This window comes from Lepidochelys kempii, chromosome 7 (assembly GCF_965140285.1).
Source record: "Lepidochelys kempii isolate rLepKem1 chromosome 7, rLepKem1.hap1, whole genome shotgun sequence".
In the NCBI taxonomy this organism is placed as follows: Eukaryota; Metazoa; Chordata; order Testudines; family Cheloniidae; genus Lepidochelys; species Lepidochelys kempii.
The window spans coordinates 94,077,393-94,096,195 of record NC_136386.1 but is presented as its reverse complement, the minus strand read 5'-3'; the positions used below and the strand labels follow the sequence as shown (position 1 = coordinate 94,096,195).

Here is an 18,803-nt window from a genome sequence, read left to right as displayed (position 1 = left end):
ACTATTTCCCAGGAGAGAGTCCCCCTTTCTGTAAGTATGGCCTACATTCTTTTTTCCTAGATATATAATTTTACATTTGGCTTTATTGAAACATATATTTTTAGCCTGCACCCAGCTTGGCAAGTGACCCAGATTGCTCTATCAGTGAACTTCATTATTTGTCATGCCTCCAGTCTTTGTGTCATCTACAAGTTTTATCGGTAATTATTTTGTGTTTTCTTCAAGCTCAATGTTAAATAGCATATGGCCAGAATTTGCTTTGTTTGGGACTCCACTAGAAACACACCCACTTGATGACAGTTCCCTATTTACCATTACATTTTGAGACCTATTGGTTAAGCAGTTTTAATCAATTTAATGTGTATCATGTTGATTTTATATCATTTTAGTTTGTTAATCAAATTGTTGTGTAGTACCAAGTCAAATACCTGACAGAAGTCTAAGTATATTACATCAACCTGGTAGCAGTGCTGCCTACGCCATCTGGCTTCTCATTTAGGTGAAGTTCTACTGATGAAGGCATCTCTTCAAGATAGTTAAGTCCAAAGCAGACTGCAAAGAATTACACAGGGATCTCACAAAACTGGGTGACTGGGCAACAAAATGGCAGATGAAATTCAGTGTTGATAAATGCAGAGTAATGCACATTGGAAAGCATAATCCCAATTAGACATACAAAATTATGTGGTCTAAATTACCTGTTACCATTCAAGAAAGAGATTGCGGAGTCACTGTGGATAGTTCTCTGAAAACATCCGCTCAGTGTGTAGCAACAGTCAAAAAAGCCAACAGAATGTTAGGAACCATTAGGAAAGAAATAGATAATAAAACAATAAATATCATAATGCCACTATATAAATCCGTGGTATGCCCACACCTTGAATACTGCATGCAGTACTGGTAGCCCCACCTCAGAAAAGATATATTAGAAAAGGAAAAGATACAGAAGGACTACGAAAATGAATTAGGGGTATGGAACAGCTTCCATATGAGAGGAGATTAAAAAGACTGGGACGGTTCATCTTTGAAAAAACAAAGGGGGATTATGACAGAGGTCTGTAAAATCATGAATGATGTAGAGAAAGTGAATAAGGAAGTGTTATTTACCTCTTCATATAACACAAGAACCAGGGGTCACACGATGAAATTAATAGTTAAATCAACAAAAGGAAGTACTTCTTCACACAATGCACAGTCAACCTGTGGCACTCATTGCCATGGGATGTTGTGAAGGCCAAAAGTATAACTGGGTTCAAAAAAGAATTAGATAAGTTAATGGAGAATAGGTCCATTAGTGGCTATTAGCCAAAATGGTAAGGATGCAACCCCATGCTCTGGATGCCCCTAAACCTCTGACTGCCAAATGCTGAAGCTGGATAACAGGGGATGGAAAACTCAGTAATTGCCCTGTTCTGTTCATTCATTCCGAGGCATCAGGCACTGGCCACTGTCAGTAGACTGGGTAATGGGCTAGATGGACCATTGATCTGACTAATATGGCCATTCTGATGTTCAGTCAGTATTTATCTGTTTGCTCAACAAATGTTTATGTTCATCACCACAGAAAACAATATATTATTTAAATTAGTCTGAATAACTTTATTTTGATATTTTTGTATTTTTGATCTTTAATTTTTCTATGTAACTTCTATTTTTTTAATAAATGAAACATGTTTGCTATAATTGACATACATTTTTTAGGGTCAGCTTGTGTCTTCTGTCTTGCCTAGACTAGGAAAAAAGGTTCTGCTTACGTTATAAACTGACCTATTAAATAGAGGTAAAGGTGTTAACCTGGGTCTACACTTGTATTAAATTGGGTTTTTCAATCATGTTGAGTTAGCTTGATTGACTAAAGTATCATTTTTCCTAGCAGAGACAAGAACTAAATACAGAAAGGCCTGATCCAATTCCCATTAAAATAGATTCCTGTGGTTTAATTGGGAGTTTGAATGGTCTCTAACCTGTTTACAGAACATGTATTTTTCTAGTAATTGTCTTATTTTATATTATAAGCCAAATTCTGACATTCCATCTCAGCTGTACATACTTACATACCAAAGAAGAAACTGCAGCGAAAAGTTGGAGCAGAAGGTAGAAGTTAATTTTCCTCCACAGTGAATATTGCAAAGGGATTGTTATAAAGTGTAGGTGATGGCATATAATCTACAGGTTTATGTACATATACTTGTTGCTACCTCGATCAGGCCATAGCCCTGATACACTTCCCTATGCAAATTATTTTTACGCTTAGCAGGTACAGAATGAATAAGGTGGCTGTGAATAAGGATGGACTCAATCAGAATATAGTTGCAATCAGTGTTGCTTTTGTATCTATTAGTTTTCCCATTTGGATGCCTCTTTCCATAAACCAGCCAGAATTTGTTTCTGTGATTTTAGTTTTCCTTAAAAAATTAAAGAAAATACACCATGCCTAGGAAATTACACACCAAAAACCTACATTAAAAGAAAGTTATTTTGGTTGCAAAGTTTGGTTTGCAAAACTAGGAAGTTAGGAAATGCCAGCGCTAGCATCTCCTGTACAGCCTAATTTGACACCTTATGCATATACCCTTTATGATACAGTTTTTAATGACATGATTACATGCTTTTTCTACATGATCCCTGCCTCATTCAGTACAGAGGTTTGATGGACAAAGGGGAAGAATTAAGATTGCAAGGGTAAGTGAATCTGGCATTACTAACTTTTGACTTGCACGCAAATTTTCTTTTAATGTAGTATTTTTATATGTAATGTATAAACAGATTGTATCTCATTTTAGTGACACCCTTACACTCAAGTGTTATGTGGAAGCCAATAGGTAATGCTGCCTCAGAAATGCTGCAAATTAAACTTGTATGAATTAGTGTAAAGTCTCTATTGGTCTTTGCGGTCCTCAGCCTATTTTTAGAATGAGCCAGGACCTTTTGTTTAGGATTGGACTAGTAGCTCAACAGTAATGGCCTTTTATATATGAAGATATCATATATGCATGATTCCTATGCCTTGTTCTTAGTGCCTTTGCATGAGACTGCAATATCTTTGGTTTTTGCAGACATTGTTTTAACTCTTAAGAGGAGTGGGAGCAGGTAGCGATGAAGCTGTTTCACAAGAACGGCCATACTGGGTCAGACCAAAGGTCCATGAAGCCAAGTATCCTGTCCTCTGACACTGGCCAATGGTAGGTGCCCCAAAGGGAATGAACAGATAGGTTATCATCAAGTGATCAATGCCCTGTCACCCAAGCCCAACTTCTGGCAAACATAGGCTAGGGACACCATTCCTGCCCACCCTGACTAATAGCTATTGATGGACCTATCTTCCATGAATCTATCTAACTCCCTTTTGAACCCCATTATAGTATTGGCCTTCACAACACCCTCGAGCAAGGAGTTCCAGAGGTTGACAGTGCATTGCATGAAAAAATACTTTGTGTTTGTTTTAAACCTGCTACCTATTTATTTCATTTGGTGGCCCCTTGTTCTTGTTTTATGAGGAGTAAATAGCACTTCCTTATTTACTTTGTCATGTCACCATTTGCCAAATAAAAATGCACCCTTGCAAAATTCCAATCCATTCTCTCTTGTCTGTGTCCTCCGTGAAGGACCTCTGATCCAGAGACTGCACCTCGTTGCCCCTCGCTCCAGCTCTTCAGGATTCTAGCAACGCTCCTCATTGTGTAGTTCTAGTTTATGCAGGCTCTTATGCTATACCTATTCCTTTTAGTAATGAAACTGCTGTCTGAAAGCAAGTCAGTGAGAGACAGCTGCTCCCACTATATTGTGTGGAAAGTAGACCCTTATACTGTAATAGATCTATAAACATGGTTTGTTAAAAGGTAGAAAAGCCTCCTTGTTCCGCTTCCTGCGGTACAACAAGGAGTAGGGAGGGAGTAGACACTGAATGACAGGAGCGTCTGTTCAGTGGTCTGGCCGTAAGGAAAGGAACATTGCATGGGCTTCCTGTGACTCAAGTACCTTTACAACCACCGAATACAGGTGCAGTAATGCCCACAAGCCCTCCCCCGACAACACTTATACAATTGCCGCGAGGCGACAGTGCAGAGCGCGCAGTGTCCGATCCGACTGCAGAGGGCTAGATTCGCCGTAGCACGCAGCGCAACACGTCACTTCTCGGAACCAAGTGACCGCTTGCAGGCAGACACTACCACTCCCAGCATGCAGTGCTTCGGGGAGGGGGACCACCATTCCCAGCACCCCTTGCTTCGTGGGACGTAAGCGACCTGGTGTTCGACTCCGGAACGCTCACGGCCGACGCGTGCGCCGTCTGCGCGCCTATGTGACGTCAATTAAAGTATCACCCTGCCCCCGAGTTCCCGAAATTTAAAATAAGTCCCATGCTGCACCACGAGCCGCGCGGCTGTCCGTTGATTGGCTGCGGAGGCGCTGGCGCGCGGTTCAAAGTTGTCGAGGGGAAGGGGCGCCCTTGGCTAGGCGCGTAGTGACGGGAAGCGGCCGGAGCAGCTCGGCGGGTGGCGACGGTGGGCCAGGGTGAGTGCCTGCGCGCTAATCGCGGGTGGGGGGGCTCCGGGCCGGCCGGTTCCCCCTTTCCCAGAAACCCCTCCTGAGCTCGGGGCTCCTTTGCTGAGCGATGCTCCCTCTCCGGGGCCGGCTGCCGCTGTGCTCAGCGCCGGGTCCCCTGTGTGAGCGGGACACGGCGCCGCTCGGTGCCCGCGGGGGGGGATGATGCTCCCCCGCCCGGGCTGTCGGGGCAGGGCTGTAGAGCGCTCGGGGGCCTGGCAGGGGCGGGCTGGGGCGCTGTCTGTTGTCCCGTCCGCGCACCGGGGAGCAGCCAGTCTGTACTCACCGCTTCCTTCTCCTCCGCAGGCTCCCCGCGCCCAGAGACCATGGCGACGGCGGCCGTGAGCTCCCAGGGCGGCGCTAAGAAAGAGGAGAAAGGCAAGAATATCCAGGTGGTTCTGAGATGCAGGTAAGCGGGTCCGGTGGCCCCGTGACCGCTCCTCCTGGGCGGTGGGTGCTTCTCTGTTACAGCCACGGGCAAATGACGAGTGCTGGACGGCATCCAGATGGGCCTGGTGAGGAGGCTGCCAAAGATTCCTGTGGTCAGAACTGTGTAAAGCATTAGAAGGGACGATTTAATGGTGAGGTAGTTATAGCTATGGGGACATTTTAACTAAAGCCCCTATATTTAAGTACTTTCTCAGAAGTTCAAATCTGGGACATCTCCTTGGCCCTGGCGTGATATATTTGCAAAGCATGGTGAGCGTCAGACTTGCAAATGCATATCTTACCAAATTGTCAAAAAGAAAAGGAGGACTTGTGGCAACTTAGAGGCTAACAAATTTATTTGAGCATAAGCTTTCCAGGGCTACAGCTCACTTCATCGGAAGCTTATACTCAAATAAATTTGTTAGTCTCTAAGGTGCCACGAGTCCTCCTTTTCTTTTGGGAATACAGACTAACAGGGCTGCTACTCTGAAACTTACCAAATTATGTTTCTCCCTTCAAAGAAAATAAATGCCTGAACTATGTTAAAGTAAGACTAATTGGACAACTTAACATTAGCCTAACAGTTAGTTCCCTTATATGACAGCATTGTAGTACAGTTTTTTTAAACTCTCCTTTCTTGTAGTTTTCCTCTCTTCTTTGAGAGCCCTCTCCAGGAGGGGTTCAGGAGACAGAAAGTCTTTGTGGATGGGAACCCCACCCTGTTTCATTGTCAAGATGTAGATTTTTCCGCCCTTAACCTCTTTCCTGCCAAAGAATGGCCACTTAACCAGGTGATGGCTCATTTGCTAGCCTTTTGTCTCTGGAGAACCAGTTTGTGACTGCTCTCCAGATTTGGAATATGTCTTAAGCCTTATCTACACTACACAGTTTTGTCAACAAAACTGTGGAGGTGTACACACTGAAATGCTCCTCCACATGGTGTAACTACCTTGCTATGCCGACATAATAAAACCACCTCAACAAGAGGTGTAGGGTTTATGTCAGTATAGTTAGGCTGACGCAATGTCTGTAGACCCTGTGTTACATTGGTGGTTAGCTGTCAACTCCACTGGGAACCAGGTCTAGAGGCCTGGTTGTCTTCCACCAGTGCTCTGGGCTGGGAATGGTGGGTGTCTTGTCAATTTCCCAGCTCTGGAGCTGGGAAATTGACACAGCTGCCTGGCTCCCAGCAAGGAGCAGGTAGGGGGTGCCCAAGAAGCGGGGACAGCTGGACCCCACTCCCTGGGTGTAATTTTTTTTTAACCCATTTACTCTTTTGGACTTCATGACGTCACCTGGCAACAAGTTCCACAGGTTGTGCATTGTGTGAAGAAGTATTTCCTTAGGTTTGTTTTACACCTGCTGCCTATTAATTTCATTGGGTGACCCTGGTTCTTGTGTTATGTGAAGAGGTAAAAAACACTTCACTTTCTCCACACCATTCATGATTTTATAGTCTCTATTGTCATCCCCCTCAGTCATATCTTTTCCAAGCTGAACAGTCAGTCTCTTTAACCTCTCCTCATACGGAAGCTGTTCCATACCCCTATTAATTTTTGTTGCCCTTCTCCAATTCTAGTATATCTTTTTTGAGATTGGGCCACCAGAAATGCATGCAGTATTCAAGGTCTGGGCATACCATGGATTTATGTAGTGGCATTGATATTTTTTTATTATTATGATTATCATCATCTATCCCTTTCCTAATGGTTCCTAACATTCTGTTAGCTTTTTTGACTGCCGCTGCACATTGAGTGGATGTCTTCACAGAACTATCCAAGATAACTCCAAGATCTCTTTCTTGAGTAGTGTCCCCGTGCCTCTGTGGGTCACAGCTGAGAATACCAGATGCAGGACAAAGTGCTGAAAAATAGCGCAGGCTCACCCCAAACTGGTGGTTATTCTACCATTGGCTATACCAAGCCAGTAACAAAAGTTAAGTTCTGTCCTAAGTTCTCTCTAAGCTGTGCAACCGCTCAGCAGCCTATTAAGCACCATGCAGGCGCTCAGGGCTGCAGCGGGAGAGATTCCTCTCCCCTAGCCCCAGTCCTGCTGTGAGAGAGCTTGGGGGTGTCCTCTCTCCGCATCATAGCCCCAGGGCAGCCTGCCCAAACCCCTTATCCCCGGCCCCACCTCAGAGCCTGCATCCCCATCCGGAGTGTCCCCCCTCCCTCCTGGCACCCTAACTCTCTGCCTCAGCCCTGAGCTCCCCAGCTCCACCCCGGAGCCTGCACCCCAACCCTCTCCCCAGACCTTAGCCCCCTCCCACACTGCGAACCCCTCAGCCCCACCCCCCCACATGAATTTTGTTATGTGCAGCAATATGGAGGTAATGTGAGACAAAGTTCATTCTGCACGTCTCACTACACTGATTCACATGACGTCAAAGATGCAGTTTCCTTAGGCATTCCAGCACTTATTTCCTCATGCAGACACTAGGCTTTATGATGAGTGGTTATTGAAAACCAATTTAATCGAACAAAGGGTCCTTCTGATCTCAAGAGATCAGCCACATAGCCAGGTCAGTATATAACTCAGATCTTGTCTAATAATTGCTCTGTTGTCAATAGTCTAGTAACTACTCCTGGGGGAATTCTGCACGTGCACAGAATTCATTTCCCCTGCAGATTTCCTCCTTCCTTCTCCTCAATGCACCTGGCATTGGCCACTGTTGGCAGACAGGATACTGGGCTGGGTGAACCTTTGGTCTGACCCAGTATGGCCATTCTTATGTAGGGGTCAGCAACCTGCAGCACACAAGCTGATTTTTAGTGGCATTCTGCTACCAGTCAGGGTCCTGGCCACCGGCTCGGGGTTCCATCCATCCAGCCCACAGTGGGATGAGCGGGGTGGCGGCCAGGACCGCTCAGCCTACTGCTAATCTGGGGTTCTGTTGGGGGTGGAGGGTGGGCTTGTAAATGTAAAATTTATTACTGGCACATGAAACCTTAAATTAATAAAGACTTAGCACGCCACTTCTCAATGGTTGCCAACCCCTGTTCTTGTGTATTCTTATGTTCTTAGTACAGCCTACTCTGTTATTTCTATGTCTTTCGTACCCTGGTATTACTGTGTCCCATTGATTATTGTTATTCCACCAAGTTTCTGTGATGCCTATTATATCTATATTCTCATTTAAGACCAGGCACTCCAGGTTGCCCATCTTAACATTTAGATTTCTCGAATTTGTGTACAAATGATTGTAAAAATTCTCAGTATTTAGTTTTGTCTTTGTGGTGACTGAATGGGACTCTTTCGTTTGACTGTTTCTTTTTCAGTTCCCAGTGGCACTTTATCACCTTCTATCCTCTTCTCTTGGGAAATAGAGTATCCCTTTTAATAAATCCTCCACTAAGGGATGTCTCAGTCTGAACTGTGTTCCTCTGCACCTCTCTGCTTTCCCCATCCCTCAGTTTAAAAATTCCTCTGACCTCTTTATTTTTACATGCCAACAGTCTGCCAACATTTTGGTTTAGATGGAGCTCCTCCTTTCCCAAAAAGTTCTCTAGTTCCTAATCACCTATATCCCTCCTCCCAAACCATTATCTCTCCCATGCGTTGAGACCCTGCAGTTCTGCCTGTCTTAACTGGCCCTGCATACAGAAGTGGAAGCATTTCAGAGAATGTTCCCATGGAGGCCGTGGACCTCAACCTTTTAACTAGCATCTTAAATTTGGCCACTCAGACCTCTCTCCCACCATTTGCTATGTCTCTGGTACCTACATGTACCATGACCACTGGCTCCTCCCCAGCATTGCACATACATCTATCTAGATGTCTTGAGAGGTTTCCAACCTTTGCACCTGACTAGCAATTCACCATGTGTTTTTTTTGGTCTTCACAAACCCAGCTATTTATGTTTCTAATAATTTAATCCTCCATTACTATTGCCGGTCTCTTCCTAATAAATGGGGTTCCTTCTCGTCACTGCAAGAGGATACCATGACATCTGGAAGGAAGGTCCCAACTATGGGATTGTTTCCCTTTGCTCCAGCTTGATGTTTGACTTCCCTGAGATGTTCATTCTCCAACAGCACCAAGGCTTTCACACCAGGGGTGGGACTGCTCTACTGTGTCCCTGAAAGTCTCATCTATGTACCTCTAGCTCCCTTAGCTCCTCCAGTTCAGCTATTCTGGTCTCAAGAGCCCATACTCTGTCTCTGAGGGGCATGAGTTTCTTGCTCCAAAGGAATACATATGCCACCTGCCCACAAGACAGCTAATCTTACATGCTGCATTCAGTGCAAAAACTGGATAGCCCCCACTCTGCTGCTGGACTTCTGCCTGCATTATTTTTACTCTTGCAGGGGTTTGGTTTTGTTAATTGTTTTTGGGGGGCATTATTGGCCTAAAGTCAGAGTCTGTCTGTTAGGTGTACATGGCTCTCATGCTGTCTCTCATGCTCCCACTCAAAACTACCATGTTTGCTGCTGCTGTTCGTTAGCTTCTCTGGTTGCTTAGGAGCTGGTTTTTAAACTACTGTTCTCCCTGAATTAGCCATGCCCCCTTGTCAAGGGACTAGGGATCCAAGGATAGGAGGCTAGAACCTCATTAGTAAACTCTCAGTCTAGCTAGCAGGCTGCTTGGCTCAGCACTCAGCCCCCAAAAGAGACCACACTGTAAACTTCAAATAAGCAGGCACACAGCAAGCACTCACACAACAAACAGACAAAAATTCTGTTCTGCCTTCTTCTCGCTAAACATCAGTATGTATTTTAGTTGCAAATATGCGTTACCTGGACTCCATAAGTATAGTATCAGGGTATTCTCACAGTTCTGGACATCCCTATAACAAACTAGTCCCTTGGACTGAACTCCATTCCAGGACTCTCTAGTAGCTTCTGTCCTTTGAAGACAGCAACTCATTAAATGACAAATCCTATTTCTATCAAACTTCCCCAAAATCCCTTAAACTTCTTCTCTCCACCCTGCCCTTTAATATCTGGAAAGCTCTTTTGCTTTAAAAACAACATACACACACACACAGAGTTAAGTGCTTGTGAGTAGGTCTTCATAATGGAAATAATGTATCAGCATTAAAATGGTTCTGGTGATATCTACTGCTCTATTCTATAAGCATTGTAAATTTACATGGTGCCTTAAATTGGGTAAGATATTCTTTGCCTCAAAGGCCATCAACGTGGGATGAAGTTGAGTCCCTCTTTTCTCAATTGTATGCAAGCAATCAGTCCAATGAGAAACTTAATCCATCCCCCATATCAAACCAACTTTAGTAGAAGTTTAGCTACTGTATAACCATGTTGGACAGCTTCTTCCATTGCCTTTTTAGCTAACCTAATTATTTCCTGGTCTTTGCTCTCGGTGAAGGGCTGTTCACAAGGTTAATAAAAATGCGTACTTTAGGGTATAACCTGTTAAAGAAGAAATCCTTTCCCTCACAGCTCCATGTCAGAACACTATACATTTGGGCACGTGCTTTGTAGGAGGTTGGGCTTTTTCTTCAAACTCTGGATGATGGCCACTGTTGAGAAGTCACAATGACTGACTAGATGTATTGCTAGGGATCCATGGTGGATCACGCTACATTCAGGATTTTCTTATAAAGGTGTTTACAATAAGAATTATGCAGTATATTTAACCCTTAGTGAAACATAATTTGGCATATTGTTAGATAAACTGACAAGTCTAAATAAAACTGCACTTTTTAGTTCACATTTGTTGTTGTATGTGTGTCTCCTGTGTTCTAGAGGCAATAAACTTGTTGAAAATGCATGCACAAACAGCAGAATAGCTGCAAACATGCCAAATATCCATCAAATGCACTCTTTAGTGGTTTGAAGATAAATGGAGGAAACTTCCCCTAGATTAAGCAAATACATTTTGTGGTTTATACTGCATAAGCACTATGCTGCTTTTGGATTTTTAAACCAAAATACAAGCACCACTTAGCCAAACCTGATTCATATCCTTGCCGATGAGAGAAATGTATTCTTAAATCTTGTCTTTTAGGCCCTTTAATGTGTCGGAGCGCAAAGCAAACTCCCATGCTGTTGTAGATTGTGACCATGCAAGAAAGGAAGTTAGCGTCCGTACTGGAGGAGTAACTGATAAAACAGCAAGGAAGACTTACACGTTTGATATGGTAACTGTTCTTTGAGTCACTGATTTCTAGATTTCTAAATAATCAGTCATGGAATTGAAATATGTGCTAACCTCAGCTGGTGAAACACATCAGAGTGTAGCTAAATGTGATCTACTGACTTTGCCTCAACAGGTCTTCGGAGCTCAAGCAAAACAAATTGAGGTGTACCGGAATGTTGTCTGTCCTATTTTGGATGAAGTTATTATGGGATACAACTGTACCGTGTTTGCGTAAGTGCCCCAAACTACTTTCTTAACATGTAACTTCAGTTTCAAGTATATACTTTTAATCTTCAAATTCTGCCACACAGTTATGGCCAAACTGGTACAGGAAAAACCTTCACAATGGAAGGGGAGAGATCACCTAATGAAGAATATACATGGGAAGAGGTAAATCTGACCTCCTATTAAAACCTCGTTAGCTGAATTGTAATTCAATGCAAGTATATTGTAGAAGACTTAGCTGTAGCTAATGAAAATTTGGTTGGAATTGGTCTTTTGCAAGTACTCTAAAGCTCTCATTTCACACTCACCTACTCTAACATTAAGAGTTTACCATTAACCATCTTTTTTTAAAATTATAAATATTCTCTTCGATAAACCTGATTTTGTTTCAAACCTATCTGCAAGCTCTGAAAATTATCCTATGAAAAATGGTCTATTTGTGTCAGACTCTAATCTTTAAAACAAGTTATGTTGATTTCCCTAAACTTAATTCTCCTCTTTATTCCCACCGTCCCTTTGGTCTTTTCTTGGCACTGGTATTTAATAAACTCATCTGTGCTTTAATTATAGGATCCACTTGCTGGTATAATCCCCCGTACACTGCATCAAATATTTGAAAAACTTTCAGACAATGGTACGGAATTTTCTGTGAAAGTCTCCCTGTTGGAAATCTACAACGAGGAGCTTTTTGATCTTTTGAATCCGTCCCCTGATGTAGGGGAGAGACTGCAAATGTTTGATGATCCCCGTAACAAGGTACAAATCTGAATTCTAAAACTTAAGTGGGGCTCTTGGAATGACTAAATAAAGATGTGTAACATAAAATCCCGTCTTGACAGAGGGGTGTGATTATCAAAGGATTGGAAGAAATAACTGTGCACAACAAGGATGAAGTGTATCAGATTTTGGAAAGAGGAGCAGCGAAAAGAACAACTGCAGCTACTTACATGAATGCATACTCTAGGTACAAAACTTTCCTCTTATAAGATTTAATATTTTTGATGTAACAAACCTGGTGTGACCAAAACAGTCAAAGATTTTGAAATTACACTGAACCCTGCTTGAGCTTGTGGTCCCCATATTAGTTTAGGCTCTCAAGATTAGGGCTCTACTGTGGCTTTGTAAGTCACGCCTCTATCATCCTGCAAAATTTGGAGAGTACAGCACAACACAGGCACACCTGGAAGCATTCTGCTTTTGGTAGACACAGGCAGACAAAATGCCTGCGGGGTCATATGCCTAGAAGCAGCTCTTTTTGAGGGGCTGTTTCTAGACGAGGCCTCCTCACTCACTCATGATGTCCAGAGATGCAAGATATTCTGATCTTGTTTGGCTGCTGCTACTTTGTAAGAATATCAATCTGCTCTAAGTCGAAGGGCATCAGGATCATTACTTTATATCTAAATTTCCCATAGTTCCAATTGGTTTGTAGGAGTATAACTTTTGTTCTGCTTGTGTGTTTCTATGCATTATGAAATCTACATGTTCTCAGTCAGAAGCATCTGCATATTTGTGGTGCATCCAGTGTTTATTGCATATCCCTTACCAATGTCACACTGGTGGTGAGACTTGTAAATGGGATACTGTCAAGCTAAAGTGAGCTGTAACTCATGAAAGCTTCTGCTCAAATAAATTTGTTAGTCTTTAAGGTGCCACAAGTACTCCTTTTCTTTTTGTCAAGCTAAAAATAAGTCCTAAGCTCTACTAATGTCTTAGATAAAAACTGAATTTTAAATTTTTATTCCTGAATACTGCTTGCTTGTATTTACATAGCTTGGACAATAAAAATACTTTTCAGATTCTCCTGTACTGTACCTGTGTGTACCTAGTGCATTGGTTACAAACACAACAGGGCAAGTTCATTTTCTTTTTTTAAAGTTTCCATAAGTTGAGTGTGTAAAAATATTTGTAGAGTTTATTGCTCTAATGTCTTCATAAATTTTTTTCCTGAAACCTAAACATTGGGCTGAATTTTCTGACACTGCCCCTTCTATGTTTTAGTATATGAGTGCTTTTCAGAGGATCTTATTTGTAAAGTGCCTATTTAGAAGCGTGCTTAGTAAAATAAGATGATGTATTAGAAAAGTGCCCATCTATTTTAAAAAAAAAAATCAGTGGGCCAAACTTATCCCTGGTACAAGTCCACTGACGACAGTAGCACTTTATCAGTGATTGTCTTGCAAAAAGAACAGTTGGTTTTATTGGGATGTCTGTTTTAAACTGACTGACTTATTTTGCAGTCGTTCACACTCTGTGTTTTCAGTCACCATACACATGAAAGAAACTACAATAGATGGAGAAGAGCTTGTTAAAATTGGGAAACTAAACTTGGTAAGTATCTGCATTAAACTCCAGAGTTCTATGAAGGTGACAATCCTAGAATAACAAACTAGAAGAAGAAAAAGTTTTGCCTCATTGTCTCAACTGAACAGCTGACATTAATTCACAGGAGAGGCGCTTAGGCTATGTCTACGCTGCACTTTTGTTGTTAATACTTTTGTCGGTCAGAGGTGAGGAGAGGCGCGAAACAACCCCTGACCGACAAAAGTTTTAATGACAAAAAGCGCCAATGTGGATAGTGCTTTCAGTGGGAAATGGTCTACTGCCCCTTGTTGAGGGTGGTTTTATTTTGCTGGCAGGATAGCTCTCTCCTGCCTGCAAAGAGAAGCTACACTGCGTACCTTATAGCAGCACTGCTGTAGTAACACAGCTGTTCCACTGCAAGGTATGCAGTCTAGACATAGCCTTAAATGCTTTTGAACATCCTACTAGGTGTGTCTGTACCTTCTTAAAAATCTGGCCCTATGCAGTTAGACCATGCATTTTTGTGTCCTGCATAAATAATTGGTGGGTGTGACTGATTAGTATATGTCTGTATGTAGCAATACCAAATTCAGTTTGTTTTGTGAATGCTATTTTGACTGTAAATATCTGTGCCTTCATCTTGGACTGGTATTCCAGGACGTGTCAGGAGAAATACTTGCACCCAGCAGAGGACTAACAATAGAGCAATCTGGAGTCATTAATCTGGATGGTCTTCTATTCAAATGGAAGCACTATAGGACAGCTCTGCTGTCTGTAGCCTAGGGGAACCAGGTTTACCAGATTGGATTGCATGGGCCTGTAACCAAGCAACAGATTGAGGTGTATTTCATAGAATTAAAAAAACAGGTTACGTGATTAAATTTATAGGCAAAATTTATAATACAAATTTACAATACAAACAAGAGGAAGGTTTTGTTTTGGGGGGGTTTGTTTGTTTGTTTTTTGTTTTTAATACAATGTACAATTAACCTGTGAAACTCACTGCTGTGGGATGTTGTGGTTGCCAAAAGTGTAACTGGGTTCATGAATTATCCAGTTCTTTTTTGGAGGATGGGTCCAACAAGGGCTATTAGCTAAGATGGTCGGGACACAAACCCATACTTGGGGTGATCCTAAATCTGTGATTATCAGAAGCCAGGAGTGGGAAATGGGGTGGATCACTCCATAAATTCCCTATTCATAATTGCCACCCTAAAGGCCTGGTACAGGCCACTGGTGGAGAAAGATGGACCATTGGTCTGACCCAGTATGGCAGCTGTTATGTTTTTATGAAGCCATTGAGCAGAATATACAATAAACACTCCTAAGTCTTAGGAAAGCTAGGTTTGTGTGCATGGTGGCATATTAATATTTTGGGAATCATTCTTTATCTTCAGCTTTATAAGATAGGAGTTGTCTGCCTTTTGCACTCTCATGGCAGTAAGTTACAGTTTTCATTTTTTTTTCTCCTTTCAGGTTGATCTTGCAGGAAGTGAAAACATTGGTCGTTCTGGAGCAGTTGACAAAAGAGCTCGTGAAGCTGGAAATATCAATCAGTCTCTGCTTACTCTGGGGAGAGTTATTACTGCTCTTGTAGAAAGAGCTCCGCATATTCCATACAGGGAATCTAAACTCACTAGAATCCTGCAAGATTCTCTTGGAGGACGTACGAAAACATCTATAATTGCCACAGTTTCTCCTGCATCTGTAAATCTTGAGGTAAAGACTTGCAAGCTGATCCATCCTACATTGTCGTTAGTGGGACACTTATTCCAGCAGTCTGTAAATTATACAAAAGTTCAGATGAAGTACTAAAATCTTGAACCTTCATCTAGAGGTCATGTGTCTGTCTTTGTACTTTTATACAGGAAACTTTGAGCACTCTAGAATATGCACATAGAGCAAAGAATATCCTGAATAAGCCTGAAGTAAACCAGAAGCTGACAAAAAGAGCTCTCATTAAGGTAACTGTCCAGTATGCTTTCACAAATTGAAGGCTATTTAAATTTATTTCTGTCAGGTCAGCCAAATTGCTGAGAATTCGCATGGTTACCATTTCATCCTGTCCTGTAGGCACCTCTTTAATGATGAGTGGGGTGTTCAGTCTCAAGGATTGAATCTCCCTACTGATTCAGTTTTTGGCCCTTTTGCTGAAATTGCCAATCAGAGTACTGGTTACAGCTTTTGATGTGGATACCTGTTCACAAGGAGGCTTAGACAGCTGAACTATCAGGTGGTAGCAACTAAAATCTGGCAAAATATTAACACAATAGGTGCCTCAACTCAGACACAAGCATCCCAGTGTCTCATATGGTAGATAAGCCAGTAAGGTTTGACAAACAACAGCATGTCAGATAAAACTGACCCTTAGTAAGGGAACTTTATAGGTGATTATTTTAAGATGTTAGACACTGCCTAGTTAAATTTTACTGTTGAGCACTGTCGCTTTACACCTAATCAAATGTATTTAATGAGAAGTTCTGCAATGCTGTAACTGCTTTCAAGATGTGAAACTAAAAGTACTAACGCTTAAAACATTATTTTACCTTTCTTATAAAATTTTTCTTAAGGGCATGTGTAACATCTTACAGCGTTACAGTCACCTGCTACCTCAAAATCAAAGTAGAGATGTAATTTATCAAACTGGAATCTTCGGTCTTTTACAGATCATTTTTGTTACAGGAATATACAGAGGAGATTGAACGCCTGAAACGAGATCTTGCTGTTGCACGAGAGAAAAATGGAATCTACATTTCTGCTGAAAACTATGAGTGAGTCCTTGACTATTGCAAAACCTGGTGTGTCAAGCATAGCAACCACATCCTCAAATGTAACATAATTTATAGGAGCATTTGTACCTGTAAGAACTGCAGCTAGTACAAAGTCAGTCTCTCTAAACCAGTAGTCTCCCAAACTTTTCAGGGTTGCAACCCCACCCCCGCTTACCCCTGTCTGTGCCCCGAGGGTGGGGGTGGGGTTGGGAGCGCAGCCAAGGCTGGGGCCAGGAGCAGAGCAGAGCCGCAGCTGGGCCACAGTGGAGGCTAGCAGCCGGGCCCATGGCCGGATGTGGCTCTGCTCCCAGCCTCGGCTTCAGGAATGGAGCTGTGGCTGGGGGCAGGTGCGGAGCTGTGGCTGGGGGCAGGTGTGGAGATGGGTGGTGGGGCCAGGAGCCAGGGCTGGGGCTGGGTGGTGCTTCCTCCTCACCCCCCATAGAGGCTGGCCCAGACCCTCAAACGTTTCTCTGCGCCCACCTACTGGGGGCATGCCTCACAGTTTGGGGACTTCTGCTCTAAACTCTTATCTGCCTCAGAATACCTGTGAGTGCATTGGTCAATAAATAATGCATCTGAAGGAAGAAACACAAGGTTCTTCATGTACATTATACTGTCTAAATCAAACTGGCATCAATCTTTGTTGCATTTGAATGAATAATACTTATTATGGATGTATTAGCAGGACTGTTGTAAGCAAGACATGAGAAGTAATTCTTCCACTCTACTCCACACTGATTAGGCCTCAGCTGGAGCATTGTGTCCAGTTCTGGGTGCCACATTTGAGGAAAGATGTGGACAAACTGGAGAAAGTCCAGAGAAGAACAACAAAAATTATTAAAGGTCTAGAAAATACGACCTATCAGGAAAGATTGAAAAAATTGGTTTTATTTAGTCTGGAGAAGAGAAGACTGAGAGGGGACATAACAGTTTTCAAGTACATAAAAGTTGAGGAAGAGGGCGAAAAATTATTTTCCTTAACATCTAAGGAGAGGACAAGAAGCAATGGGCTTAAACTGCAGCAAGGGCAGTTTAGGTGGGACGTTAGGAAAAACTTCCTAACTATCAGAGTGGTTAAGCACTAGAATAAATCCCCTAGGAACATTTGTGTAATCTCTATCATTGGAGATTTTTAAAAGCAGATTAGACAAACAGCTGTCATGGATGGTCTTAATACTTAGCCCTGCCATGAGTGCAGGGAACTGGACTAGATGCCCTCTCGAGGTCCCTTCCAGTGGTATGATTCTAAAGTTTATATGGAAACTAGGATAAAAGTACCATTAAAATAACCATGCAGCATGAGAAGCATTAGGTAACTATTAAATCAATCATGTTACACTTATTGTTTTAGAGCTCTTAATGGAAAAGTGACAGTTCAAGAGGAACAAATTGCAGAGTATATTGATAAAATTAGTGCCATGGAGGAAGAAGTGAAAAGAGTAAGTGAAGTCTTTTAACAATACTCGTCTGCAAACAAGAAGTTCGGGGGGACAACTAGATCAAAGGGAGGAGCTTGATGTTGTGATATTTTTAGAAACTCCAAACCTATCACTGTGAGTTTACATCTTGTAAATCTAAATTTTTCTGATGATGATTGTAGTTCTTGCATAATTGAATATGTTCAATCAGAAAAGAACAAAGGTAGAGTTGTCTGAAGCTCAGGATTTCTTGTTTGCAAGAAATTGAGATTTCAAAACTTGGTTTCCAATTTGGACCTAAACCAGCTTTTTTCTATAATTTTGACAAACCGGAGGGAAAATTATTTCAAAAGCAAATGCATGGTGTTTCTGAAACAGAATAGCCTAGTAGCTGCTGAATGAAATTGACATTCTTGTCAGTTTTGCCACTGCCAAGGAGCTCCCAGGGCTGCTCTGGAGCACATATCCTGGCAGCCTATCCCAGGACCTCCAGGCTCCTGACTGAATGTTTTGTAGCCTGGAAGTTCTGAGAACCCCAGTCAAGTCAGATTTCTTATGGCTCCCTGGTGTGTAGCTGGGATCCTAGATTCTGGAAGCCCTGGCAAGGTGGGGTTGCCCTATAGCTGTGGTCCCTTGAAGCCCAGGTGAGTTGGAAGGGAACCAGACAAGTTTCCTAAAGAAAACCTGCCTGGCCAACAGGGTTCTGATGGAGCACTGTCTGAGATTCAACAAAAGTTCGTCTAACCAGTCTCAATTTTGCAATACACTTTGGTTCCAGCAAACTGGCATTTTGTGACCAGCTCTAAACAAAGGCTGTTTGTATACCAATGGTTCTTTAGGGAGCTTAGTCAGAGTGTGCTTAGTCAGTTTGTGAAGCTGAAGCTAAACTTCAAACCTCCTAATCAAAAATAATTGTTTGAAAGGGAAACCCAATGCCTAACTCCTTAATAAGAGTGGCTTTTCACTTTGGTAACTTATAACAGCATAATGCAATATTACACTTGGTTCTTAA

General features: G+C 42.4%; 2 protein-coding genes across 5 annotated transcripts in view; one reads left to right on the top strand and one right to left on the bottom strand.

Annotated features, from left to right (window-relative positions):
• Window positions 1-18,803, bottom strand: part of IDE (insulin degrading enzyme) — a 183,262-nt gene that overhangs the window by 110,778 nt on the left and 53,681 nt on the right. The gene's annotated exons all lie outside the window — the stretch shown is intronic.
• The window catches only part of KIF11 (kinesin family member 11), a 30,392-nt gene continuing 13,256 nt past the window's right edge, over window positions 1,668-18,803 (top strand). Inside the window, exons 1-13 of one of the 4 annotated variants that reach the window (XM_073353888.2) lie at window positions 1,668-2,682; window positions 3,057-3,182; window positions 4,849-4,951; window positions 10,942-11,074; window positions 11,207-11,304; window positions 11,385-11,463; window positions 11,869-12,054; window positions 12,138-12,262; window positions 13,539-13,629; window positions 15,079-15,321; window positions 15,471-15,566; window positions 16,285-16,373; window positions 17,725-17,812. In XM_073353888.2, the coding sequence (XP_073209989.2) occupies window positions 4,869-4,951; window positions 10,942-11,074; window positions 11,207-11,304; window positions 11,385-11,463; window positions 11,869-12,054; window positions 12,138-12,262; window positions 13,539-13,629; window positions 15,079-15,321; window positions 15,471-15,566; window positions 16,285-16,373; window positions 17,725-17,812 (1,311 nt within the window). In that variant the 5' untranslated portion in view covers window positions 1,668-2,682; window positions 3,057-3,182; window positions 4,849-4,868. Of the gene's footprint in view, window positions 3,183-3,463; window positions 4,513-4,848; window positions 4,952-10,941; window positions 11,075-11,206; window positions 11,305-11,384; window positions 11,464-11,868; window positions 12,055-12,137; window positions 12,263-13,538; window positions 13,630-15,078; window positions 15,322-15,470; window positions 15,567-16,284; window positions 16,374-17,724; window positions 17,813-18,803 lie in introns of those variants that run through there. The other 3 variants (XM_078853835.1, XM_073353887.2, XM_073353890.2) reach the window with 3 other exon arrangements.